General features: G+C 44.6%; 2 protein-coding genes across 7 annotated transcripts in view; one reads left to right on the forward strand and one right to left on the reverse strand.

Annotated features, from left to right (window-relative positions):
- col5a2a (collagen, type V, alpha 2a) overlaps positions 1-9,721 on the forward strand; it is a 33,323-nt gene extending 23,602 nt beyond the window's left edge. Inside the window, exons 26-54 of the mRNA XM_067252133.1 lie at positions 60-113; positions 233-331; positions 501-554; positions 701-754; positions 897-950; positions 1,054-1,107; positions 1,273-1,317; positions 1,409-1,507; positions 1,659-1,766; positions 2,273-2,326; positions 2,743-2,796; positions 2,932-2,985; positions 3,078-3,131; positions 3,513-3,620; positions 3,764-3,817; positions 3,927-3,980; positions 4,147-4,308; positions 4,643-4,750; positions 4,978-5,085; positions 5,363-5,416; positions 5,509-5,616; positions 5,756-5,809; positions 6,055-6,162; positions 6,252-6,305; positions 6,477-6,584; positions 6,941-7,250; positions 7,653-7,834; positions 8,076-8,318; positions 8,501-9,721. Coding sequence (XP_067108234.1) covers positions 60-113; positions 233-331; positions 501-554; positions 701-754; positions 897-950; positions 1,054-1,107; positions 1,273-1,317; positions 1,409-1,507; positions 1,659-1,766; positions 2,273-2,326; positions 2,743-2,796; positions 2,932-2,985; positions 3,078-3,131; positions 3,513-3,620; positions 3,764-3,817; positions 3,927-3,980; positions 4,147-4,308; positions 4,643-4,750; positions 4,978-5,085; positions 5,363-5,416; positions 5,509-5,616; positions 5,756-5,809; positions 6,055-6,162; positions 6,252-6,305; positions 6,477-6,584; positions 6,941-7,250; positions 7,653-7,834; positions 8,076-8,318; positions 8,501-8,647 — 2,799 coding nt within the window. The 3' untranslated portion in view covers positions 8,648-9,721. The remainder of the gene's footprint in view (positions 1-59; positions 114-232; positions 332-500; positions 555-700; positions 755-896; positions 951-1,053; positions 1,108-1,272; positions 1,318-1,408; positions 1,508-1,658; positions 1,767-2,272; positions 2,327-2,742; positions 2,797-2,931; positions 2,986-3,077; positions 3,132-3,512; positions 3,621-3,763; positions 3,818-3,926; positions 3,981-4,146; positions 4,309-4,642; positions 4,751-4,977; positions 5,086-5,362; positions 5,417-5,508; positions 5,617-5,755; positions 5,810-6,054; positions 6,163-6,251; positions 6,306-6,476; positions 6,585-6,940; positions 7,251-7,652; positions 7,835-8,075; positions 8,319-8,500) is intronic.
- Positions 9,722-10,312: 591 nt separating this feature from the next.
- The window catches only part of LOC136960963 (PTB domain-containing engulfment adapter protein 1), a 46,881-nt gene continuing 29,294 nt past the window's right edge, over positions 10,313-27,899 (reverse strand). For 3 of the 6 annotated variants that reach the window (XM_067255096.1, XM_067255097.1, XM_067255098.1), the window contains 10 exons: positions 26,805-26,886; positions 18,714-18,775; positions 16,619-16,690; positions 14,956-15,054; positions 14,635-14,772; positions 14,063-14,179; positions 13,531-13,617; positions 12,555-12,711; positions 12,134-12,228; positions 10,313-11,132 (listed from right to left, as the gene is read on the reverse strand). In XM_067255096.1, coding sequence (XP_067111197.1) covers positions 11,061-11,132; positions 12,134-12,228; positions 12,555-12,711; positions 13,531-13,617; positions 14,063-14,179; positions 14,635-14,772; positions 14,956-15,054; positions 16,619-16,690; positions 18,714-18,775; positions 26,805-26,832 — 927 coding nt within the window. In that variant the 5' untranslated portion in view covers positions 26,833-26,886 and the 3' untranslated portion in view covers positions 10,313-11,060. Of the gene's footprint in view, positions 11,133-11,764; positions 11,776-12,133; positions 12,229-12,554; positions 12,712-12,949; positions 13,181-13,530; positions 13,618-14,062; positions 14,180-14,634; positions 14,773-14,955; positions 15,055-16,618; positions 16,691-18,713; positions 18,776-26,804; positions 26,887-27,899 lie in introns of all 6 variants that reach the window. The other 3 variants (XM_067255101.1, XM_067255100.1, XM_067255099.1) reach the window with 3 other exon arrangements.

Here is a 27,899-nt window from a genome sequence, read left to right on the forward strand (position 1 = left end):
GCCAACATGCCAGCTCATGCGAATTCCCTCAGTGACTTCCTGTTTTTCTTTCATTCCAGGGCCTGACCGGAACTCCCGGAGTCCAGGGGGCTGAGGGGAAGCCAGGACCTCTGGTAGGTCGGGTTATAAAACATCATGATCCTCCATGTCCTTTCCATCGAAGATCCCATGAAGGTGAGATCACGGTGGGAAGTTCAGTGGTGAACCTGGCGTCTGTGTGTGTCCTGGGCAGGGGGCTCCCGGGGAGGACGGCCGACCAGGGCCAGCGGGGTCCATCGGGGGCCGGGGCCCAGCAGGGACCATGGGAGTGCCGGGGCCAAAGGGCTTCAACGTGAGACCACTTCATTATAAAGCTCTCAGTCTTTGCTGTTAACAATTTTTGAACGGCAACCCAATACGATTTTATCAGGCTATGAATAATCCGCTGTACAGTGTTTTGCGTTTCTGGAAGTAATTTTTTGAATGCCACAACTTTATTTTGTGTTTGTGAAACCCTGCAGGGAGACCCTGGCAAGGCAGGAGAGCAAGGGTCAGCAGGAGTAGCAGGTCAGAGGGTGAGTGGGCTTCACAGGGAGGACTGAACGCCACGTTCAGCTCTCCTGGGACACCCGGTGGGGGAACTACCTTGTAAACACGTAGACTGCATGACAGGCTTGTGGTTTGGGCTGTACTGATGAGTAATGATGCCTTCATTTCCCAGGGTCCTCCTGGGAAAGACGGGGAAGTTGGCCCTGCTGGCCCCGCTGGCCCTGCAGTAAGTCCCTCCCACTATGTTTAAGACGTTACTACAACGTTGTTCATTACTATGATACATCACAACTGATTGAAAATGAATATCGTTTTTTAAAACACGTATACAAACAAAAACTAACTTTGTTTTTTCCTCCTATTCAAAGGGTGTTGCTGGGGAGAGAGGAGAACAGGGACCCCCTGGAGTGAACGGCTTCCAGGTGTGTATCACACAGATCCATTGTTTCCAAAAATGAGAGGACAAAGAAGAAACATTCAAACTTAATCTTGAGGAATTCTGACCTGAGCTGTTTGTGTTTTTAGGGTTTACCTGGACAACCAGGACCTCCTGGAGAGCCGGGGAAACCAGGTGATCTGGTGAGTTTGGAGGTCATGATGTGCATGTCTACAGTTATGGCTTTCCTTGATGCCATGTGAAGTAACAGCAAATGGGATTGGAACAGAGCTGTATTAGTCTGCATTGTGTCTGCAGTGAATTCTGCTTTTCAGTACTGATATGAAACTCTTCCTGTTTCCTCTCAGGGGATTCCAGGAGAGGGTGGTGCCGTCGGTCAAATTGGACCAAGAGTAAGTTGGTCTGATTGACAAAGATTTGGATCTGTGGTTTACTCAGTTATATTTTGGGTGTGTGACTGACGGCATGTTGTGTTGAGCGCAGGGCGAGCGTGGTATTCCAGGGGAGAGGGGGGAACTGGGACCCACCGGCCTGCAAGGCCCGAAGGGGATCCCAGGAGCACCAGGTCCTGATGGGCCAAAGGTACGATCAATCACCTTGTCACTTGTGGAAGATCTGGCAGAGCTCATCCTGTACATGTCTTCTATAGTTTTATATTTTTCTTAATTTTTTGCATTTCTAAGTGAAAAAATATTATCCAATTTCAATTTGTTTGGTTGTTTTCCCTCTGAAGGGCAGCCCAGGTCCTTCTGGAGCAGTGGGAGACCTGGGACCCCCGGGGCTGCAGGGCATGCCTGGAGAGAGGGGAATCTCTGGCCCTCCAGGGCCCAAGGGGGACAGGGTAGGTGTTTGTGTTCCCATCCTCATCCAGCACTATCTACCTCTCATCAAACACTTCCTCTAATAGTGGCTTCCTCAAAACTTGCCTTTAACCCTCCTGCTGCCTTCGGGTCACATGACCCAAAGGTTCATAATGAACCATCGTTGTGTTTACCCAATTTTACCCAATACAAAAACAAAAAATTATTTTCTTTTAACCTTTGCAATGTGGGGGGTCTGAGACAGCCCAACGGTTAAAAGAAAATGCTTCACTTTGTTTTTGTATGCGGTAAAGTTGTCGCAATACGACGGTGGGTCACAATGACTGATGGGTCAGAATGACCCGAAGATAACACAAGGGTTAATGACAAGCACATTATTAAAACATGAAAGAACTTCGTCTTTGTGCATATATTGTCATTATTTTGGTCTATACTAGGCCTTACACCATTTTGAACAGGAGATTATGTTGCAGGAGGTTGCTTTGTCTTGTTGAACTACTGTTAACTAGCATTTCTAAACCCCCAGGGGGCGATTGGTGAGAAAGGATCTGAAGGAACCCCTGGAAACGATGGTGCAAGGGTGCGTGGAATTCATATACTGAATATATCAAATAAAATTAGTACACAAGCTCTGTGACAGACATATACAGCAGTAAATCACAAATGAGCAGAATACTCTTCACCGTGTTATACCATCAACCAAATAAGAGCATTAGCATTGTTGTTTTACAAAAATGTTTTTCCAAAACAATACAGAAGGAACTATTTTTAAGCTATTCAGTCTTTGGAAACCATTTATTTTTTACTTCATATGGAACATGTTGTACACAAGTGAGGCTCTCTGCATTGTGGGACTGTAGAGCTACGGATGAGTTATTGTAGGAGGGAGTTTTGTATAAAGCATGTCCTATCAGACAAAAGCATTGTCTGCTGTATTCATGGCACCAGGCCACAGTGATAAATGTATTTCCTAATCCAGGCTTTTTCCTACAACAGGGTCTTCCAGGGCCCCTAGGCCCTCCAGGACCCAGCGGACCCAGCGGAGAAAAGGTAAAGAAATACAGTTTTGGAGGATACCTAGTTACAGAAGCTAGGTATAATTTATCATACAGGACGTGACATGAAAAGTAGGTGTAAGTCATTGCTTGCTGTGACACAACGTTGTCGATGTTTCTTCCCCTGCAGGGAGAACCTGGACCTAAAGGTCCATCTGGGCCTGCTGGATCTAGAGGAATTCCTGTAGGTCCACTCAGGTTTTTCATTTCAACTCAACATGCTATGTATTACTTTGGTCAAATTTACACAGATAATCTGATGTTCCGTTCCTTTAGGGAGGGAGAGGTGACCCTGGACCAATTGGAGCAGTCGGATTTTCTGGAGCGCCTGTAAGTTCTGTCATGAGCCATGAGTTGTTTAATGGCATATTTGTCCCACTGTCAAGTTAGACATCAGTTGATCCTCATGGTCTTGGGAAATTCTTGTTCATAAAAAGCATTCATGCTAGGTGTATACGCAGTGCTAGCCTTCATGCTAGGTGTTTATATAGTTCTAGCCTTCATGCTAGGTGTATATGTAGTGCTAGCCTTCATGCTAGGTGTATATGTAGTGCTAGCCTTCATGCTAGGTTTATATGTAGTGCTAGCCTTCATGCTAGGTGTATATGTAGTGCTAGCCTTCATGCTAGGTGTATATGTAGTGCTAGCCTTCATGATAGGTGTATATGCAGTGCTAGCCTTAATGCTAGGTGTTTCTGTTGCCCCATGCAGGGTCCTGACGGGCAGCCTGGAGTGAAAGGCCCGCCGGGAGAGCCCGGTCAGAAAGGGGACGCAGGGTCTCCTGGACCCCAGGGCTTGGCTGGCTCTCAGGGACCTCTCGTGAGTCACGGATATCATTAAACATCTGCACAAAACATATTGAACATCTGCGTATAACTACAACAAGACATCCATTGGGGGGAGGGAGAACTGATTGAATATACTAAATAGTTACTTTATAATGAATGTTATGTGTTCCACAGGGGCCTATTGGTGTGGCAGGGCTGAAGGGTGGCAGAGGGACCCAGGGAGCGTCAGTAAGTATTTTTGTGACTTGAACATATTTTATCTGACTAGCAAGTCAATGCACTTAGTTGGATGAGTCCAGGCTCTAAACTGTGTATCTTCTCATTCCTCTCTCGCTAGGGTCCTACCGGTTTCCCTGGATCTGCAGGCAGAGTTGGCCCCCCAGGCTCCACGGTAAACACGCCCCCTCTATCAAGACAATCAGAAGAACCACTAAGTCCACAGGATCTCATATTTCACATCTAAAACACCCCCAGTAGTCTAGATATGACTGGGTTTGACTGTGAGGACCCCACATACAGAGTTGGGGTCAGAGGTTAACCTGTGCCGTCTCTGCCAGGGTCCTGTGGGGGAGCCGGGACCACTGGGTCTCCCAGGGAAGGAGGGCCCAGCTGGTCTCCGTGGAGACAATGGTCCCCCGGGCAGACAGGGAGAGAGAGGCCCTCCAGGTCCTACTGGCAGCCTGGGAGACAAAGGAGACTCAGGGGAGGATGGACCCACGGTAAGATAACCAGCCTGGGAACAGATGTCCTCAGGCATCTCAATACTTCAGTTTGATCAGAACAAGTGGTCAAGGAGGACACTATTTGTATTCCAGATATAAAATGTGGAAGGAACATCAATTGAATATTGTCTACTTTATGGTTTTATGGATGCTGATCCAAAATGACAGAACAGTTCAAACACAAAACGACCCTGAAATAAAAGCCTTTGTATCTTTGAATCTTGAAAGGAGAACTGAACCACATACCAAATTGTCAAGACAAACCCTGAGAACTGGCATCACCTGGGTGAATGTTCCAGTGCTCTCTGGTGAGATGCTGTTTGTTCCACAGGGCCCGGACGGACCCCCAGGTCCAGCAGGAACGACAGGACAGAGAGGCATCGTGGGCCTCCCTGGGCAGAGGGGAGAGCGGGGCATGCTTGGACTTCCAGGACCAGCGGTATGGAGACATGAAACCAGGACATTCTTTATAGGATAAATAAAGTTTAATGTATTGTGAACAGATGTACGTAGCAGTCCTGCTTCTAACCCGAAATAGTTTGCCATTAATTCCATTTAAGATTTAATATTCTTGTTCATAACTCAGATATAATTACACGTCAATATGAAACGACATTCATATAAAGCATCTGTATACTGTAACTCACTGAGTTGGCGTTCTCCCAGGGTCCTCCAGGGAAGCAGGGCTCGTCTGGTCCCCAGGGAGACAAGGGCCCCCCTGGTCCGCTGGGCTCTCCAGGAGCCAACGGCCCCCGAGGAGACCCCGGTCCTAACGTACGTCCTGTGCTTTTAGTTCAGATCACCAAGACATGGTGTGAATGCCATGTCTCCAGAGAGAATCAAAACAGTACACGTTAAGGACTGACACGCATAGCAACTGGTTGTAATATGTTACATTTGAACTAGCACTTGCTCTGATTTGCCCACTTTTGGAACAAAGTTACAGCTCACTAAATATTTATTTCAGACTTAAATGCAGAATACATCAGTTAAGGGTCATCAGTAACATGATACATGAACAAGTACATCAGTAAACGTTGTGTTCCATCAGGGCCCAGCTGGATCAGACGGACCACCGGGCAAGGATGGAGTCATAGGCATCAGGGTGAGAGCACAATATCATCTTCCATAAGTAGACACTATCTATTAATCTTGACCACTGATCCCAGTAAACACTGTGGGCTGTGCGTGCTGCAGGGAGAGCGAGGGGACTCAGGCCCCGAGGGTCTGGTGGGCACATCAGGACCCCCCGGCTCCCCCGGCCCAGTCGGTGCTCAAGGAGGCTCTGGGAAGAGAGGAGATGCTGTACGTATATCAAATATCACATGATCAAATGCTGCATTTTCACTGATTATCCATGCATGTTTGTTTTTCGTAATGGTGTCCTGTACTGAGTCGTCCTGTAGCAGGAAGTCCAGTCTGACTCCTCCTCCTGTGTGTTCAGGGTTCCAGAGGGCCGCTGGGTCCACCAGGGTCCGCGGGCAAGAGAGGCCTAACGGTAACGACATGAGCACCACACATCACTAACCTCACCACAACGGCCGTTAGGAAGTCACCACACACTGCAACAGTCTCAAACCACTTTCAATCATGACTCCATCCCCACTTCTGACAACGCTGTGGCCATTACTGCAGACCCGCTGTGTTTGAGCCTCTGATGGCTCGTTTGACAAACACATACCCATCATGGCTTCCTTACTCTGTCGGACGGCCCCTGAAGTGCTGTTTGCCGTTTACCTGCAGGGACCACAAGGCCCCAGAGGGGATAAAGGAGATCTAGGAGACCACGGAGAGAGAGGGCAGAAGGGTCACCGGGGGTTCACAGGCCTGCAGGGGCTTCCAGGACCTCCAGTAAGTCTGATACACCAAGACTGTCACACTGTGCAGCTGGCGCACGCTCCTCCCAGCTGTCCTCATGCTAACACCTCCATCTCTCTCAGGGCACGACGGGGGAACAGGGAGCCTCAGGGATCATCGGACCGAGTGGCCAGAGAGTACGTCTGCTGCTCAAATCATATTTCATGCTTTAAACTTCAAATAGTAAAATAAGGAGCAGATATACTGTATGTTGTTCAATGGCAAAAACAGAAACAACAAAATACAAATGTTGTACTAATATTCGTGGCTAACCTGACAAGCTGTGCCTCTGAAATTGTGTGAACTAGGGCCCCCCAGGACCAGTGGGCCCCCCAGGAAAGGAAGGGTACATTGGCCAGCCAGGCCCCATGGGGCCTCCAGGCACACGGGGGATCAGTGGAGACATAGGACCAGAGGTACGAGCATACCACCAATACGCTCACTTACCTGAACCATGACCATGTCACTTACATCACATACAGAGCAAATCCACCCTGGGAAGTGGTGCACAGTGGTTACAAAGTATTAAAAAGAACCCTCCAGGTGTTAAATTATTCGTTTGTACTCACAAGATGAACCAATATAAAACACTTTGGAATGTGCTGTGAGAGATGATGAGATGAAAACTGAGATTATCATCAGACAGACAACAACACTATACATACAAATATCAAAGTTCCAGGTTTACAAATAAAAAGTGAACTGTTGCATTACCCATAAACTTGTTCTGTAAACGCAACAAAACTAATGTTTCTGCTTGCTGTGCTCCCAGGGTCCCCCTGGAGAGTCAGGCCCCCCCGGCCTCCCTGGTTCCCCCGGCCCCCCCACCGCCGCCATGGACGACCTGTTCGGAGGCCCCCAGGATTACGACATGGGCCCCCCTCCCCCTCCAGAGTTCAGCGAGGACGAGGCCCTGCCCAACAGCAACTCTTCGGAGGCGTTCCAGGCCGACCCGGGGGTCCAGGCCACGCTCAAGGCTCTGAGCAGCCAGATCGACAGCATGCGGAGCCCCGACGGCAGCAGGAAACACCCGGCCAGGACCTGCGCCGACCTGAAGCAGTGCTACCCCCTGAAGAAGAGCGGTGAGCCAGCCTGCCGACCCCTCTCCTCACACCCTCACTCTACTGGCTGTGTCATTTGGTGATTGTTGATTGAGTTAATGGACACTGGTGGACAGGTTCGTAGGAGCATCTGAAACATGGGATTAGCATTCCTGTAAGTTGCTGCTGGCACTCAGGCCCTCTCCTCACACTCCTGTCAGGAGGCTACTATGGCGTCACGTCAGAAGCTGCAAGAGTGTAGATTTTGTCACTATTCCTTTCACTATGTGTGGAAGAAAAAGTTTTGAATGATTGAAAAAATATTTCGAAAATCTGGTTATTTTCACAGTGTGTTCCTTTTCAAAACACAAGACTAAAGTTTCACGTTCTTTCAAAACTGTGGGAGGTTTTGAAATGTCTAATCCTTGAGCGTTGTGTTTGAAGGTGAGTACTGGGTGGACCCCAACCAGGGCAGCGCTGAGGACGCCATCAAAGTGACCTGCAACATGGAGACAGGAGAGACGTGCATCTCTGCCAACCCTGACAGTGTCCCTCGCAAGGTCTGGTGGAGCGCCTCCAAGAACAAGCCTGTGTGGTTTGGAGCCGACATCAACCGCGGGACACAGGTAAGAACATTCAGATGAACCAAACAGTCTGGTTATACTGGGGGTCAGGGGGGCACGGACAAACACGACGTTACATTAAATGGAATCGTAGGAGGGCAGAATACCAGACCTTTGCAGGAGCATATGGATTCAGGAGCCGTTTTTAACGTTGTAACTACACTAGTCACGTGCCCCTCCATAGGTCTCAGGAGCAGATGAGTGGTAACATCTACTGACGGTCACTTTAACTTTGACCTTCCAGTTCACCTACGGGAACAAAGACCAGCCTGCCAACTCCGTCTCAGTCCAGATGACCTTCATCCGCCTGCTCTCCAAAGAGGCGTCCCAGACCATCACGTACCACTGCAGAAACACGGTGGCCTACAAGGACGACAAGGCCGCCGACCTCAAGAAAGCCATCGTCCTCAAAGCCTCCAACGACCTGGAGCTCAGGGCCGAGGGAAACAACCGCTTCAGATACACGGTGCTGGAAGACAGCTGCTCGGTAAGGGCTGTCATCTGGTCAGGGCTGTCATCTGGTCAGGGCTGTCATCTGGTCAGGGCTGTCATCTGGTCAGGGCTGTCATCTGGTCAGGGCTGTCATCTGGTCAGGGTTGGTGTTTGGGTTGGATATTTCTTTATCTAACTATTAACTACTTTATATAACTATTGTATTTGTCTTCACAGCAATCCAACGGCAAATGGGGCAAGACCGTGTTTGAGTACAGGACACAGAAAACAGCAAGACTTCCCATAGTGGATATTGCCCCTGTGGACATTGGTGGCTCAGACCAGGAGTTTGGCATTGATATCGCTCCAGTGTGCTTCGTATAAATGCAACAACGAAAGAAAAAGAGTAAACACCAGTGAGACAGATGCATGGAAGAGGATCCTGAGACTCTTGAACTGACAGCTGATCCGATCAGCCCCCTTGTACATAAATCCCTGCGGAGTTCAGGCCCGTGGCAAGATATTTATTGTGCCTTTCCAATCATGTTCAAGACCTCCTACCTGGTTTGTTGTTACCCCCAGTGGAAGTAAGATGAATGTTTGGTGGCAACAAAGTTTGACATATTAAAAAGAAGAACTCAACAACATTCCTTTGCTTGCATTCTTGATAGAGGAAGATGACACACTACCACTAAGCAGGCGCAAGACACCCCATGGTTAGGTACAATATAACCTGATCCACTGACGTAAGCTTTGATTAGGACAATTATTGCCAAATGGTTTGAGCGTACGAATACTTAAAAAAATGTTAGTCATTAACTGCTGTTTGTAAGATGACGTCATTCCACCAGAATTTTACAATAGCATATTTTACTTCTTACATTGTTTGCTTTTCTTTGTATACAAAGTGTTTTAAATATAAAAATACAAGTTATGGTGCTAGTGTGGACATTAATTGAAAATGCTTTTTATGGCATAATTATCATTCTTATCCTGATCATTTTGATATGACCGATTCCTGTATTCACTTATCCCAACTCTGTACTGACTGTTGAATCAAAAGATTAAAGTTCCACCAGCTGTGTCTGTAGTGTTCGCTACCTCGCTTCCAAAATTGGGATCCGATCATGTGAATCCTCCACGGGTGCTGTTTTGTAAGTGCACTGCACACAGCTAGGGACCAGGTGTCTGGGGATGTCAATAAAGATGTTTGTCACTGATGGACTCATGAAGTCAGTGTCACATGAACCACGTGTGGCAATCGTCTTTTTGATCATTTCAGTTGGATATACTTACTTCTTTTATTTTCTAATCGGTGCCTTTAACACAGCGTGTGTTATGTTCCTGTGCATGTCAGCCCCTTCCTGCCCATCTTCCTATAACAGCATTTAGACATCTTGTGTGCTTCATGTATCTTTGCTATGCAACACATTAAACAAACGCTTGTTCATCCCCGGACGTTTTTGTCATATTGATTAAGGAAAAGCCAGGGTCTTATTTTAGCTTAAGGCATGTCGTTGAAATGACACATCCTCTGTGTATAGAATTTGCACATGAAGTCAAGTGAAGTTTCTCGTGGGTGCTTTGAAAATACATAAAGATGTAAAATAATTTTTCCAAACGGCTCAGTTTTAGAATACTGTAAAAGTTACGTCACTTTAGTTGTCTTTTCCAATTCAATTTATCTAAAATCATTCTTAAGAATTGGTATCGGTCTCATTTGTTTTACTTGCTTGAAATACTTTGAATTTACTTTTACAAGAATTGTAAAATCTTTTCCTTGTCAATGCCCTTCCCAAATATAAAATTCTACAATATAAGAAAATAACATAAAACAAAATATATATGAAAACAATCATTCTCACCGTTATTTCAGAATAATTACCTTTAGTTATCAGCTACTCCTAATCAGTTTCATTGGAGGCCATCTGCCATAGATCACTTTTGATGGTTCACTCACCTCACTGTCACCTGCAGTCACTACACACATCAGCAGCGGTGACAAGATAAGGGACAACAAAGAATCTCTCTGACAATGGCATCTAGTATGCAGTATGTTTTCTTTAATAACCGTAACAGCAAAGTCATATTTGCAAACAAAATAGTAGTATATAGTATGTACTGTATATGGACAGGATTTCAAAAGTGCTTTCTGGTGCAAGGATGATATAATATGAAAGTAAAGATATGGTCAGACATACTGAGATGGCTCTTCACCTGTTAAGACCTTTAGCCAGACAAGTGAAACTATTTAATGTCCAGTCAAAACAATCCATACAAATTCATTACAAATCAACTAAATACACGTGTAAAAAGAAAGAGTTAAAAGAAAATATGTTAAACATCCAGCTCAGTTTGGCATATGAGTGTTAATACAAGACCAACTACATGTATATGTCTTGTGAGGTTATGTTAGGGAATCATGTCGCACATACAAATAGATGATATCGACCTCAATCTAAAGTGGTGCATATCTACACATTAAACTGTACCATATGAAAATTCAGCCACAGACTGTACCATGGGACATACTGTACTATTTACATCCTTCAATGCCAGTACAAGCAAAGGGTCTACAAACTAATCCTTCAGTTTGAGTTCTTACAAAAATAGTGCTTTTTCTATATCAGATTTTAATATACCTCAGATTTGTTTCTAAAACCAAATTCAAATACATAAAAACCTCAAGATAGGAACATTGGCATCTTGACTGTAAAGTATTAGACCAAATTTTGGCACTTTTCTTTTTTCTACGTAAAAACAAGCTAAAAGTGAAGTAAAAGACAGCGTCTTGGCATCAGCAGCGGCTCCCCAGCGGGTCCAGAGAGAAGACTGTCCCCTCAAGGGTCAGTCCCATTGTGAACCCCTCCTGAAACACAAGCACAGCAGGCTGTCAAGCACCAACCTGCACTGGGGTGACCCGCACTGGGGTGACCCACGCCTGCACTGGGGTGACCCACGCCTGCACTGGGGTGACACATGCTAAAACGGGAAATACAAACTTTTAAATCTGAAATATTACCAAGCGTACAGTTGAGAGATGATATTAGTCTGGATCTGAACATGCCACCAATACACAAACATGCAGGTGGACCATCTGATGGTGGAACGAAAGGGTACACAAAGCCTAAGAAGGTTCAAGCAAGCTTTGAGCTTCTTAATAAATGTGACAATATTTTCCCTTTTGCGTTTTGTTTCCGATTGGCATGAGCTAATCAGCACCTGACATGGCGACAGAGGACTAATCTTCCCAATACTGCAACAACCTCCTTAGTCCCTCGTTCCCCGCTGTCCTCACTCTCTCACAGTTATATGACAGTATTTCCGGGTCAACCGAGCGGGAGTGATGGAGGGAGGTGAGGCAAAGATGGAGTAGAGGAAGGTTCTGGATGCACTCAGACCTCGCTGATCCACACAGAAACGCAACACTGCATGCAAGTCTAATCACAGTTCCTGTTATGACGACAGCCAAGAGGTTTGAAATAGAGTGAAAGTACAAACCATCGCTGGCGCTGTAGGCAGGGGGGGGGGAAGAGAGATGGAAGGAGATTGTTAAAACAGAACTACAGGCAGCAGGAAGTAGAGAGAAGAGTTTTGGAGAAGCAACATGCTAGAACAACATTGTCTCCTTTTGGCAAAATATAGAAATTAAACAGAAAAATATGTGTAAAAATAAAATCTGTGAAGTGAAAAAACCTTTCCATTTCCAACTGTGTGTAAATATCAAGTGTACTTTGACTACAATTCACTTTGTTATATCCAGAACCTTAATCCAAAACAACAAGTACTAGTATTAAAACGTGGTACAACTGTTGCTCCCTTATATGAGTCCATCATAAAGGCCCTAAGATGGTTCAGACATGCAGTCACCTGCATCTCGTCCAGCTGGGACTGGATGTCTGGAGGGAAGTCTGCAGAGCCGCAGGTGAAGGGATCGAACGGCTCGGCTCCAAACAGGTCTTTCCCTGAGAGAGGAGCATCTTTGTGTTTACTTTCAGGTCAAAGTTAGAGTTTTACTGTGAATGCAGGAGTACCAAGACACTGTAAGAAGTTGTGATAACGCCAAGTTAATAAAAGAACAAGGTAAAGCTGTCACTGCCAGCAAACTAATGAAAATGTTGTGGTGTTTTGGTCTGACATGTCAGGAAAGTGTTTTGAAGCATGTCAAAGTGCCAAATCACAACATTTCATCATGTCTTTTGCTGACACGTATGGTTCAATTCAATCAAGTTAGTTTTGCACCTGTCACAAAGCTTCCCCGTATTAGTAGTTGAGTAGTGTGAACACTCACTCATATCCGGTGGGGATGTGGTGGGTGGAGGGGGGGGGGTTCCATTGCTGGCTGGTATGGGCACCAGGGGTGTCACAGCAGAGAATGGCACCATGTCAAAGACGTCTGTAGACTGGGGTTTCATGGAGAGGCTGCCTCCCTGTTTAATACAAACAGCCTGAAATAAATCTGTTGTTATTGTTGTTGCTCCCTTTCATGCACGTTTTGCAAACAGTGTAACTGTTCTTTTGGTAGCATGGATGCAATACAGAGCTCATCGTTCTGTTGTTAAACAAATTGGTTCTAGACAAAGCAGTCCAAAGAGAGAGACAGACAGAAATCAGACAGTGAGTGAGAGAGTGGGAGAGAGTGGGAGACAGAGAGAGAAACAGACAGAGACAGAGAGGTGTGTTTACACGAGGCCGTGGGATGCTGTGACCATCAGCAGGCTTGGCAGGAGGGAGAGCAGGTTTAGCAGGTGGAGGGGTTAGGAGCCCGGCTGACAGGTTGGACTCTGGTGAGCTCATGGGTGTGAGAGTCACTGAGGAGATCTCCACACAGGAGAAGGACGTCAGGTTGTGGCACCAGAACAGAGACGAGGGCCTTTGCAACATGAACGCCTCGTTAGTCGAGTTTATGTGAAGCAGCTGAGAAGAGATCAGAGGAGGAAAAGTGAAAAGGAAAAAAGGAGGAAGGAAGGAAAGAAGAAAATGTCCGGCCAGCCGGTAGTTACAGACGGTCCCCTGATCCTGGTACTGTTGGGTGCTATCAAGGAGGTTATTGACTGATAATCCAAGTGGGTGTGTGACAACATCAAATGTTAAAAGTAAAGATGCATCTTCTGTGCAAGAGAGATCGCCTGACTGTCAATCAAACCAATCACTTGATAGCAACCACAGAACAGTGAGCTAGAGATCCTTCCACAGTAAGTAGTCCCTGAAGACAGGATGGCTCGCTGCACCAGGCGGCCTGGCGGCTAGGCGGCCTGGCGTCTCACCGGGGGAACAGGAGAGATATTCAGCTGCTCCTCCAGGTCCTGAAGCTGAGTCTTCAGATCAGAGTTCTCCGTTTCCAGTTCTTGAATCTGAAACCACAATGAACACAGGATTCTGAGTGGATATGGGAGATTGTTTTCATATTCTTAAGGAAATCAGGTGTGTGCAAATTTTCCTTAGTTCATGAGCACGAAGTGTTAGTTGAAAATGGTTCTACTTCAATAAGTGCTGACACTTACAGATGTATGATAGATGTTATGATAATAATAATAATCATAATATATATGATGATGATCACAATATGTAATAATATATACTGTATATACATACTGTATCAGTTACCCAAATGACGACGTAGCCTAGACTACAACTGCTGAGAGCAGTGTACTTCAGCCCTGAAACTCAGTGAGCTCAACACCCCCCCCTGGTGGACAAGAGGACCTCGGCCCCTGGAGGGCACCAGGCCGTGTCTACTCCCTGCTACAGAACAGATACAAACTATAGGGACGTCACATGTCTATACATGAGGCTCACCCTCTTCTGCAAGGTCCCTATCTGTTTCCGCGTCTCCACATCCTTGCCGCCAGACTCCAGGAACTTCTTGTAGGCCAGGTCGAACGCCTGGCCTATAGTGAGGGTTATCTCCTCTGCCTGAAACACAGACACAGTTAACACAGACACGGTAAACACACAGGAAACACAGACACAGTTAACACACTGCTGTCTGAGAACAACCACATATAGGTACCGTGAAGAAACAGAAATTAATGAGACAATTGTAGCAAAAAAGGAAGCATCTATAAACGAACTATATCCCAAAACCATATCAACCAGATTTAATGCAGGTAGATTGTACAGTAAGGTAAGGTATAGCCCAGTAGCATTTGACAGCATATCAAGAAGTTTACACGAGGTTCAAATCTCTCCTGCAGGTTACTTTGAATAAAGGGATCTACAGTAAATGAACTCAGTACGACATTACATTCATGAAGTCAGTAAGCAGGTGAAGATGTACCTCAGTCTAATCTCTACAGATTAAGTTCTTTCACACCCATTGCCCTTATGGATATTAGTTAATGCCCATTTTAAGCCTGTATATTCCTTACACATTTCTCACTGTCAAACACATAGCAGAGGTGTTTGTTGGATTCAGAATCTTTGCAGATGAAGGTGAATATTCTCTTGTCAGTCTTGTCATCGGCGCAGAAGGAGATTCTATGCAGCTGACAGTTGTACTGCACATCCTAGAGAGAAGGAACACACGGTGGGACGTGGTCTTAAGACACCGTGGTCAGGTTGATGTTTTAGTTGTTCTCCACTGACCAGCTCTCCTGTTATACACCAGGTGAGGGTTTCTCATCAAGTCTAGTAGGGGGTTCATGTGGGATACTTTTGTGGGCGACAGCTGGTCGTGCAGGGAGACTTACTTTTGTCTTGGGGTCTAATATCTTCACTCCATATATGGAGATTTGCAGTTCCACTTTAGGAGTCTTCTGTCCCTCTGATTTCTTGATATGCCTTTGAAACTGAAAGGAGAAGAAATAAGCAATATTTCATCAAGTGAAGCACATTATCCATATAAAAAATGTAGAGACACTATATACACCTGGTTAATCTCAAATGTCCTCATTGACTAATATGTCTGGACACAAATGGTTGCATAAATCTTAATGGATTCGAGCCATTAAAATCAATCATCTCACATCAATTTTTTTTGCTCAATTAAAATGTGAACATTAGGCTACCTTCACAGGACAAAACGCATGTTTTTGGACAACAACCTATAAGTTAATAACCAAGTGGAGTATAGGCCCTGAACGAATAAAGAAGGGAAAGGAGGTGAAGTCTGGTAGAAGTGTGACTGGGAGCTCTGTGTGCACAGAGGATGTGACGCTGAACTCTGGAGGGATTTGTGAAGGTGGAAACCAGGACAGACGATTATTTCTGGAATAAGTACTTTGATTGGTGGATGATATTTAACTTCATTTCAGGATTAGGCTTACTTAAAATAAAAAATGAGGTAGAATGTAATATTCATGGGGGACATTTCACCAAACGTCTTCATTCTTTGTAAGTAAGGTCAGAGCGAACACAAAAAAATTATTGAGGCCCTTTTTATAAGTTTTCCTGAAAATGTTGCTGTTGAAATTTTCCAGTCAGCTGGCTGTGTGTAAAAAAAAAAAAAAAAAAAAAAAGTATGTATGTACACTTTAAGGATAAGTTGCTGGGGAAAACAAATGTGGCCAATTTTTCAAGCGGCCAAACCACAAAAAGAACTCACAAATTCTAAAGCAACAAAAAGGAGTTCAGGCTCTGAAAACAGGTTTCCCCTTCAAGCACCCTAACCATCCAAGTGTTGGCAGAGGAAGAGAGCGAGCAGGCCAACATGCAGACAGAAGAGCAGCTAAACAGAGCAGCAGATGGGATCAGTGAGAAGTGAAGCAGTCTGAACTCCCTCGTTTCAACACATCAAGGCTCTTCACAGGCTGACGGCAGACTCAGCCGACAGATGAAGCAAGCTTGTCTCGCTATCATGTGAGGTCATCCAGCACAGTGGGATGGAGGCCAGATTTCCATGTAATGGCTCATCACAAAGCATGTTATATCCCTACAGTACTATATTCCTACAACAAACATGCATATCAACACATTGTACTTAAACAAAAGGAAAAAAAGATTCTAACCGGTCTTTAATTGGTCTTTTGTCTAGGGTTAGGGGATAGGGTATATTGTCTAGGGTTAGGGGATAGGGTCTTTTGTCTAGGGTTAGGGGATAGGGTCTTTTGTCTAGGGTTAGGGTATTTTGTCTAGGGTTAGGGGATAGGGTCTTTTGTCTAGGGTTAGGGGATAGGGTCTTTTGTCTAGGGTTAGGGGATAGGGTATTTTGTCTAGGGTTAGGGGTCGCCTTCTTTAAAGCAAACGGGGGTAATAACAATACTAAGTTATTCAGAAATTCATGTTTCAAACATTCTAATTATGATGAAATAATTGTATAGTTCAAGTTCAAGTTTGTGCTTACAAACCAATGCAAACGAGAAGTATGTTGACTAGTGGTCTGGGCCTTCAGGACCCTGCTCTTCATGATCCTACCTTCAGCTTTCTCACTGCATCCTTCACAACCTCAGTTCCTTTTGGTTGGTCAACTTCGGTGTTTCCAAGGAACTAGAAGAGGGCAAATGTGTCACTGATAAAGAACAAAAAGGGAACAGTGTACAAACGGACAACATGTACTGAACATAAACCAGTAAAAACAACTTCAGTTTGACTTTGTTATGGACTCCTTAAAAAGAGACCTTGAAATACTTATTAGTCCAGCAAAAATGTAAAACATTTCCAAATAGAGCTCCTTTTGCTATGTTACTCCTAAAATGCCATGTTGACAGCAACATGACCGCCCCCCGCCCCCCCCCCCCCCCATCCCACAAAACTAAAACAAACTCGACCTTCACATATTCAACATCCCTGAGACGTTTTTAAAACATGGTGCACACAAAAACATCCATTTCGCCTCAACACACACTGTGCTCTGCCCTCTAAACCACTGCTCTACTGCTGCTATCCAACAGATGGAGCCATTAACCTTTAGGCTTTAGAAGGACTCTCCATGTGTTTAGAACATAAATGGCTATGGCTACAGCGCCTGCCCTCCTCTGCCTCCCAGTCGCTCTTCCTAAAATAACAGCTGTTACGTATCAAGAATCAACAATGATAAAGATTGGTTAAATATATACCAGCAGGGTTAAATACGCTGCGCTCGATTGGTTGTAAAGGTTTACTTCAGCATCAACCTTGATGACCGTTTTCATACCACATCTGTCAAAGCAACCGTTTTGCACGGAAAAAAAGATTCATAAAATGTGTGATGTTTTTGTAGCAAATTTCAACATTAGCAGGGTGTAATACAGCCAAGGGAAGAATATTTAAACTGATTAATCATTCACCTGAATTAAGCCCTGCTAGGACCCTGATGGCTGAAAACCAACAGAGGCAATTTGAGCTGCCATGGAGTTGGCTATGACTACGTCAGGAAAACAACACCAGAACAGCCACTTTGTGTCTCCATCAATGGAACTGCAAGATGGATGAAACCCAGATTCAAATGTGTCAGCGCATCGCAGCCCAGTGACAAACGCTGGCCGTACTCAAGGACGCGTGTGAACCAGGCTGAGACGTGACTGATGTGGTGGTGACGGCCGCGTGGCCGAGGAGGACTGTCTGGTTCCTGACCAACGCCTCCTGCTGGACCGGGACAGGAATGCTTCCACCAGCTGCCCAGCCTGGGCTCATCCAGCATGGCCTCATCCATCACTGGGCGTGTGTTGGCACAGGTAGCATACCACCCGCCGTTACACTGAGAGTTGAATCCATTTTCTCCCAGTGAGCATGGTCCTCAACGAAAAATAATTCAGACAGAAAACATGTTTATTTGGAGGTTTCTATGGCGCCGGTAGTAAACCCCACACTTAGGATGTGGGGCACCATCCACTGTTGACTCAGCTTCCTGTCCCTGTCCCTGGACCCAAGCACCGCAGCTTGATCCACCTGTCAAAATGTTCTCCCTTTGATATTCAACCCCTGTTTGTCCCAAGTCTGAAAACTCCTGACAAACTTTAATATCCAGCAGAGCCATCAAGAGTAAATCTATTCCTCCCTCCACTGTGCGACACCAGAAGCAGAGCGGCAAGAGAACTGGCAGTTTGGACTTGTGCTTTCGCCTTTTTTCCGCTTCAGTTCAATAAGACATCTCAGATGCGCTGGATGCCTGCTGACAGCTACTCTGCTCCACATAAGAGGGGAGTCTTTGGAGAAACAGAGCAGAAAACAGGCCTGACAGAGTTTCTCACTGAACCAGACGACTAAACAAATCCACTGCTTCATTCCAGTCAAATCTATTGTGCCGTAAGACATCCACTCTTTGACAAAGAATGTTTAGTTATTTTTCTTGACTGAGGTGCAAGGTAGATACCTTTCTGAAGAACCTCTTGGGTACTGAACCATTTTCAGGAAAGTGTACAACAACAACAGGTGGGTGTTCAAATACAAACGAAGAACCGTGTAATTCTGGTTGTGGTGAAGCTTCTGATGAACAGAAACTGAGTGCATGATCTTCCCGTGTGCACCTCTGATCTTATAAACTGATGAAGTTGACGTTCAAAGCAGAAGGAGATGCTGTCCTCACACGTACCTTGGCGTTGTAGCCGATGTAATGCTTCGCCAGAGCCTCTGGAGTGTGCATCCATGATTTATCTGAAATGAGATAGTTGGGATTATATTGACGGGAAGTGCTTTCAATAGGAAAACAATTACTACAACAAAAACATTGAAATGCAAAAGCTTTCATCTTGTTTTTGTCTACTGCACTACACTACTAGAGGAGGCCAACAATGTAAGCAGATTTTCTCTCAGTTTCATCAACACTGCAGTCTTCCAGAAACCCTCGTCACTGTCCCACAACATCGTTACTGGCATGATGGAAACAACCTCTCTTCCTGGGGATTTGTCAGTGTGAGACTAAAGTTAATGTTAGATAGATGTGTCACATCTGTGGAAACCCACACAAAAACAGTGAGTGCAAAGTAATGGAACATGTCTGACATGAACTGATATGTCTCTAAATGTTCTCTCTCAATATCACTCAGAAATAATATGAGGGGAAAGGCATTTCTGTCCCTCATCTGTCTGGAAAAAAAATCTAGCAAATGTACATAACAGGTTGATTATGTAAATGGTCCATTCGATATTGGCAACCATCTTTACCATGGCTTCTAGTTATCTAGTTGATAGATCCCGTTTTCTTTGGTAAATTGCTAGCCAAGTGGCCCACTGACAGGAAGCCTATCCTGATTACAGCTGACTTCATCTTCTACATCGGCTTAATTGCAATCACCCTCAACAGACTCACTCCATTTTTTCACAGCACAGAGTGGAAAACAGCAAGCCATTGTTCTGCTTGGGAGTTTGCCATTCCATCATAAAACGAACAGCATCATTATCATATTTAGGCTCCATGGGCAATTTTCCTTTTTATGATTACACAAGAGACAAGGGCCAAGCTGACCAAAAAACAAAAACCTTCCCAAATGATGACTGAGATGAAGTCAATCTTCTGGCTGTGAGTGGCAGAGGTTGATGGGAGGATGATGCACCTAGCCCCTCCCTCTCCGACAGCAGTGAGGAACTGTAAATTCTAACTATGATGAATTAGGGGGGCAGGAGCCACTGCAGAATGCTGGCCAGCCCGGCACTTTCTCTTAGCGTCAGCACACTGCTCTGATTAATAGTGGCGGTCCCACCTCTTGTGCCCACCATATAAAAGGCCTGTTGTACAGTTTCACCAAAGGGGACTGGGATAGGACTGGGGAGAAGGGTGATAAAGTGCTGGAGCGAGAGGATGAGCCGGTGTTTGAAGGTCAGTTTGTGTGCATTTGCCCCTGGCAGCAGGAGGCAGCTGCAGGAGTTACTTCCCTGTCAAAAACAAGAAAGTTGACTGATGGGACTGGAAAATGATGACATGGCTACAGAAGCTCAATGCCACAGTATCTAGAGAGCATGTTGTGAATTCATAAAGTATGAACTTTCTCCTAAAATATAGCATATTTATAAACCGTATACTGAAGTAGGCTTGGCCTAATACGAGACAGAAACCAAGAGAAGCGTTTCTTTCCATCCGCAGATGAGGTCTGTATGCTTCAGTGTCCCACAAATTCATTTCCTACAGTACGAACTACAGTACTACTTTAAATTTAATGAAAATGTAATCAAATCCTCACAGTATGGAGAGCAATAGTTAAACGTTATTTACCATCATCAACACGTTATCACAGGCTGAAATGATGTCAGCAATCAAAAACAAGAGCAAAAGACTGCGGACCATTATCCGCATTCAACTGCCATCAAGTTTAATCAGCAGCACAGGTGATCTCCCAGAATGCAGCTCACTCCCAGAGCTGCCAGGCTGGACAGCAGCCTGCCTCTGGCCCCCTGCTCTTACGGCAGCCTGCCTCTGGCCCCCTGCTCTTACGGCAGCCTGCCTCTGGCCCCCTGCTCTTACGGCAGCCTGCCTCTGGCCCCCTGCTCTTACGGCAGCCTGCCTCTGGCAGCCTGCCTCTGGCCCCCTGCTCTTACGGCAGCCTGCCTCTGGCCCCCTGCTCTTACGGCAGCCTGCCTCTGGCCCCCTGCTCTTACGGCAGCCTGCCTCTGGCCCCCTGCTCTTACGGCAGCCTGCCTCTGGCCCCCTGCTCTTACGGCAGCCTGCCTCTGGCCCCCTGCTCTTACGGCAGCCTGCCTCTGGCCCCTGCTCTTACGGCAGCCTGCCTCTGGCCCCCTGCTCTTACGGCAGCCTGCCTCTGGCCCCTGCTCTTACGGCAGCCTGCCTCTGGCCCCCTGCTCTTACGGCAGCCTGCCTCTGGCCCCTCCTCTTACAGGAATACAATGGCCAATTAATCAGCGATTTGTTTTCTTTTAAAACTCGAACAGATCGATCAGTGAGTCTACAGAGACTTGGGAGTCTTAAATACCACCACTCGTATTCAAGGCCTCTAGATATTCGATTTAATTAAACAGAGTAAATGACTATAAATTGTAATCATTGGGTCTAAGAAAACACGGAAAGGATCCCCTCCAAGTCCAAATGAAGGCTGGTTCCTCAACTGTGTTCGTGTAGGGAACAGCTTGTGCTACTCATCCTTTGATCTTTAAGTGAATACTGGTTAGAGTTGAGGATTTCTTAACAGTTAATGACAGATATGGACCATAAAAGTATAAACCTTTTAGGCAGATTCTTGTGATTATTCCTGCATTGACACAAGGTTACATGTCTGTAGAATGAATTATTGTATTTACTCTAGTTAGATTACGAGAGAGAATATATATAGAGAGATATATAGAGAAAGATCAGAATCAGAATTCGGTTTATTCGCCATGTATGTTATACAAACATGGAATTTACTGTGGCAGGGAGGTGCAAAACACTAAACATATACAGATCTTAAATTAAGTAAAAGTACAAAAGTTTAACTATTTCTAAGAACTAAACAATCTAAGAATACAACAATTTAAATATAAAATAAAATGTATATAAAAATAAGAATAATGAGCTGCGTGAATGGTCAACATAGTGCAATCGGATACTGAGATAAAGTGGCTTATGCATACTGAAATGAAATTGCCATTAGATGGACTTATAATAGTTAAATAATATATCTAGATATATCTAGACCATCTTTTATTTATTTTTAACTGGTGATACGAAATGTAGAGAGTGGCTTTCTGACTGAGTTGAGCACCACTGATGTTTCAAGATACATCTGGAAATGTTACATCAGTGTGGTCCGGAGAAATTAGAAATCCTCTGTCACCTCTGCATTCAATTTTCCGCATGAGCGCTTTTATCTGTTGATCTCTAGATGACAAATGGAGGACATTATACAATAAGCACAAGCTACATGGTACAACATTACAGCCAGCGAACATGATTCTCACATTTTATGGCTTTGTTTTTCATATCCATCCCCCCACAGGTCAATAGATATAAAAATCAGCCATTACTTGGCCCAGGCATTGACAAGAGCCATTTTCTTTGTTTGGCAAATTAAGACTTTGGGTCGCATACCACTTACTGTTGCAACTGCAAAGAGACTAAGAATTGAGTCTGTTCTTTGGACAGTATTGCAACTGAGACACTCAATCTGAAAGCTTCTTGTTCCAAAGTGTACTTAAAATCAGGAAATTCAAATTCACTAATTGACTTGAATCTTGGCTTGAATTACATATTTAACACTGGTTTGTTGGTGACCATCAGACAGACCATAATAGTAACATATTCCACATCGCTCTCCAACACTCCACTGCAACCCTTCTGCCCTACAAGTCTGTCAGATAATTTCTCTCGACAAAACAGCTCAACCCTTCCTGCCATCCCATAACAGAACCCTTTACACTCAGAGTCCCTAACCCTCTAGCGTTGTGATAAACCTGGGGGTAGAGATGATCAACATCCCTCCTCGCAGCGTCTGCTAGTCCACAAAAACACAAAGGTGACAAATAACTGTGGCCAAAAAATGTGTCTGAACACTTCTGGTTCTGTACCTCATTTGTGGAGGTGTTCCCATCACAGAGGACAATAGTCTTCCAACATAGGCCCGTAGGAAACTTTAAAAGGGACACTTTGCACCACATTGCACAGTTCTCCCAAAAATGTTTTCCTTTTATTTAGCTTTACAGCAAATCAGAAGCACTGCACACCACTGTTTTCAGTGGCTGGTTGTGGCATAAGTCTGTAGAGGAAGTGCAGCGAGAGAGAAAGCTTTATGGCCGATTATATTATTCCTCAGTCATCAGACAGCGACCGTGCCTGAGCCCTGGCCCTCAGAAAAGAGCATCAGCCATCTCTCCACCAACACTTCCTCCTGCTGCCTTTATTAGTAGAAGCATTTCCCGCTGTAGAAAATCTTTACAGCTCTTTAGCCAAATATAATATGGTGTCTGATATCTTGGGTGTTTATATTCTGTAATGGACAGTTGACTAAAACAGCTTATTTTTTATTAATGATTTTTTATATCTTGCTGAGGGTTAGATCTAGTCTTATCAGGCTGCTCTTCCTGGAAATAGGTCTTGAACAAAACTCCACCTACATGTACATGTACATGAAGACATGAGATGAGCAGTGCTCATCGCTCTTTTGAACTCCAAAACAAGCTGTTGTTCATGTTTAGGATGATCAACATCCCATCTCACTCATCCGACCAGTCACTCCAGCTAAATGATGGAGATTCTGTATTTACAGCTATTTACTGTTATTTTCAGTTAACATTCTGATTGATAATACTTTCATATTGTAGAACATTTTAGGCTTGTGTTGTATACAATCTGGATTTGGTGACTGGGTCTTTTAAGCTGTGTACTGTTGGGATTCCCCCCCTACGTCCCCTAATATGGCCTATATTATACGACAAGCTCAGGAACCATTAACAAGTCGGTATTGCAATAGTGACATGCCGGCCGCAATCAAAACGGTGTCTCCAGAATGTCTACATTATCCACACAGATTATAGAATTTTATCCATAATTGCAGTCAAATTTAGTGTGAAATTGAAAAACGGATGTTTATAAAGGAATTCAATGTGTGATGGCACTGCCAAACAGCTTAATTTCTACAAGACTTATTTGAAAATATTCTAATTTGCTGTACAGAGTAGACAATTCCACGTGGCCCAAATTACTTCCTAAAAGATATGCATTTAAATGGATTTGGAATATTATTTCATTAGCAGAAGCAAAACATATTGAACTAAAACTGTGTGTGATGAGCCACGTTGTTTTTAGAAAGGAAAATAAACGAAGGACTTTGGAAATGACCTGCTGGAAATCACCTTAGTTTGGAAATTATTCAGCACGAAAAACTAAAAAAAACGCCTATTCAAGAACTAATTTGAACAAATATATAAAGGTTGTAATAAGAACAAAGTGAATTGTTGGCAATTTTCCCCTCACCTCTACAGGAGGCTTTGATACCACTGAGATCTGTTCACATGCATGCTGAGAGTACAATATTGGTTCCACATTGGAGCCATTTCACATTAATACATACATTTATAAATAAATTGTTTCAATGTAATAGATGCAAAACCTTGTGACAAACTGGCAAGGAACAGATAATATACAACAGGATCCCAGTTTGCTTCACACATGTCCACCAGCACAGGGAGAGGATGCAAGGAAGATGCCAGCTAGTATTTTTCCAGATTTCTTATTACAATTAAAGTTTGTTGTGCCACTTGCTTGAATCAATATTAGACCCAACTGAGACCCAGTCCTCAAAATCAAGTCGGTGTTAAAGTAAAATCGGATTGGAATTGTATTGCCTTTTGTGCAGGCTTCAACTTCAACATCATGCGGAGTTAGCATGAGGTGTTCAGTGTTAGAACTGTAGCGTTCTCTGTGTCGCTTATTACAGTACAACGATGAAAAGGGTGTCACATTGTATCACAAACAGATCCATCTGCATTGTGCTGAGATAGACATGGTAATTGGTGTTAGAAAATTACCTCAATGACACCCCTAAATGTTCTTTCCACAAAGCGTTCTTCATAGCCAGAAGTGAGCAGTTTCACAGTAATGAAGGGTTTTGACCAAAAGAACTCGATGTTCTGTTGTGGTGAAATGTCCGTTGTGTTCAAGGGAGAGTTGGGGAGAGAGACCTTTGTCCTTCCCTGTGAAAGAGCTTTAATGCCCCCTTTCTGCCAGATGGCTGGATGGCTGCACCCTTTGTAGTCCCCCCCCCCACACACACGCACTGACCCCCCCACACGCACTGACCCCCCCACACACACTGACCACCCCCACACCCACTCCCCCACACACACTGACCCCTCCCACACACTGACCACCCCCACACCCACTGCCACCCCCCCACATACACACTGACCCCCCCACACGCACTGACCTACAGAACTGGACTGTGCACAAGCATGTTAGTGGGGAGCAGGCAGAGCCAGACAGTGAATGGTAAACAGCCCTACTGTTCCTCCTCTGGGGGGGCTCTGGAGGGACTGTTTTATCTGTCAGCTGCTGAGCTTCACTGTTCTCCCTCTCCACCACAAATGTCCCCTCTCGAGTCCTTGGCTGAGCAGGAGAAAAAATTACAGTAATGATGGGAATCCGCGAGGATGGACCGAGTGGAAAATGACAACAGTAGAGCACCTTGGAGTTGAGCTGCATTTCAATATTGCAGATGAAAGGAAAATTGAATGTAAATCGAGGGAAGAGATGTGACTGCAGTGATTAGTGTTGTCAGCTCGTCTCTGTGTTTGTGACAGAGCCAGGTGGAAATGAGACAGACAAAATATCATTAGAACAGCGAAGGCCACCTGGGCCCTACCCACTGTAGAGCCTGGCTCCCTGTTCCTCCACACTTGTTCCTCTGGTGTGAGAGGAGAGACTGAGACAGATGGTGTTAGAGCGGTCGCAGGGGAGATTGTATTTGTGGGTCACTAGTGTAACATAGTTGGAGAAATAGATAAAATGACACAACCATGATAATTACTATAATACGTTGCCAAATTCACCGAAATGTAAACTACAACTCAGCAAAAACAACCTTTTTGAATAGCGCGGGTCACCAGGTTTATAAAAGAACAAAAAAATGTTTGTTTTCTTTTTATCCAAGATAATGATAGTAGCACTATTAGAGAAGAAGCTGTGAAAATTATCACTTTATTAGTAGGTGAACGTAAATCTCCCGTGGATAATTTATTAAATAATGGGAGAGCAGGAAGTTACACCTAGATGACGAGCTCACTGCTGTGAGCGGAGTGTGAAACTATCTCAAGTCTGAACGGGAGAGTGCGGCCGGCTCATCTGCAGAAACGTGACTCGTGACTAGGAGCGTTTGCTTACTGGTGAAGGCAATTCATCAAATATTAATTCAGAGTGATAAAATATGGTTTTAAGAGAACTACAACTTTAAAAGTGAGTGGCTGAAAAGCATATTCAGTATGTTAGCTGTAAACAGCAATAGTGGAGCCTGTAAAGGAGTGTTTTATGGACCGGAAAAAGTACTTTGCAAAGCAACCAAGTTAATATTAGCTAGACATTCTCTATTAATTGTGCATCCATTTGTATGATAGCTCAATATTGCAATGGTGCAGGCAGATGGAAAAATCTAATGTCTTCACAGGGCCTGGGTTGGGGTGAGAATATTGCATTCTTAGCCAGAGCGCTTCAGACAGGTAACATTGGACGCCGTCGCAGAGGGGGATAACTGATTTAATTGAATAGGCAAAAGAAAGTCAAGTCTGCATAATTTCATTTGTCTGCAACATGGCCCTCATGCATACGAGCATTTGTTCACCCAAGGATGAAGGTATTAGTGTTGGAAGTGTGAGGGAATTTGCCTCTGAATCAATCTCAAACCAAACTACTTAAATTAAATCTACAAGAAGCAGAATGTAGAAAGCCAGCTAGACGTCACCGAGTTGACATTTGATACTTTTGTCATCTAGCCGATCAAACCATCTCCACACCAATTACTCACTATTTCACAGGATGTGAACTCAACCTGAAGCTCTTTTTAAATCAGTGTAGATGACACGTCTAATTACATTTAGATTAAATGTCACAATCCGTCACACGGACACTTAATTTTCTGTTGACTGCTTTTTCCATTCAAACAGAGTAAATCATGTCCCATTCGGGTATTCAAATATTCATTCCGTGCCCCAATACATCTGAGGACCGTAATTAAAATGTGTTTCACTGAGGCGGCCAAGTGCTTACCTTTTTTCCTGTTAAAGGCCCGGTTCATGCTGGAACACCTTGCTGCTTGGTGGCTCCTCTGGTGTATTTGCCAATATTCCCCCTGAAGAAACACAAAACAGGAGGTTAAACATGGCTTAAAAACATCAAGCCGTTACTAAACCAAACATGGAAAGTCTTGCCAAACAAACAGACTGGGCTTCTCCCAGAAATACATAATTTGAAGGCAGGAGGGTAATCAGTGATGTAAGTCTGTTACTCCTGAGAGTCTGAGACAAGGGTGTGCCCCTTCTCCCACATCAAACACACCCAAAAGCCTGTTCCTTTCTACAGCAATGGATGTTATTCCCTTTCGCAGGTGAGATATGGAACTTGTGGAGTGACGTCATTGGTAACAACCTCTAGCACAACATTTTGTCTGAAGGAACTGGGTCCTTTCTATTTGAGCTTCACCTTTCAAGGATGTTTATGTTTCTTACTGGACTTCAGGTCCTTCCCAGGTAGCAGCTCAGGTCAGGGTTAGCCCCCTAGCAGAAGGAAAGCATGGGGTCTGGTGTATTCCATCCAGCTACATGCAGCACTGGCAACTTGATGACAGTGCCATATCACAGGACAAACTAGTTGAATGCATTAATGCATGAACATTAGTGTTGGATGCTAGGCAGTTCTGCCATATTTTCTGTGGGAAATAATCACTAAGTTAACCAAAGACAACACATTCTGCTCATGCCTCAATCACAGTGAGAAGAATCTGTCGATTCTGTCTGGTGAAATGTTCAGTATCCTGGAATACCCCATTTAACATAATTGGGCTAATTGCAACAGCTCAAAATTCATTGTGATATAGACACAAAAGGCCAACACTGCCGCACTACTAATGACAGTTCCACTCTGAGACATCACGCTGCATGCCAATGCTGACATGTCTTGATAAGGTTGATAAGTGTTTTTCAACCAATTTTTCTAGTTATAAATCTAAGTTCTCCCCCAGAGAACAGCCAATCAGAGGCGATACAGGAACTGTACGGCTCACGTTAGACAATGGGAGATTCTTGCCTTTATGAGTTCTCTAAGAGGCACATCTACTTGGGCATCACAATGAATACAAAATAAATC

This window comes from Osmerus mordax, chromosome 2 (assembly GCF_038355195.1).
Source record: "Osmerus mordax isolate fOsmMor3 chromosome 2, fOsmMor3.pri, whole genome shotgun sequence".
Lineage (NCBI taxonomy): Eukaryota > Metazoa > Chordata > Actinopteri > Osmeriformes > Osmeridae > Osmerus > Osmerus mordax.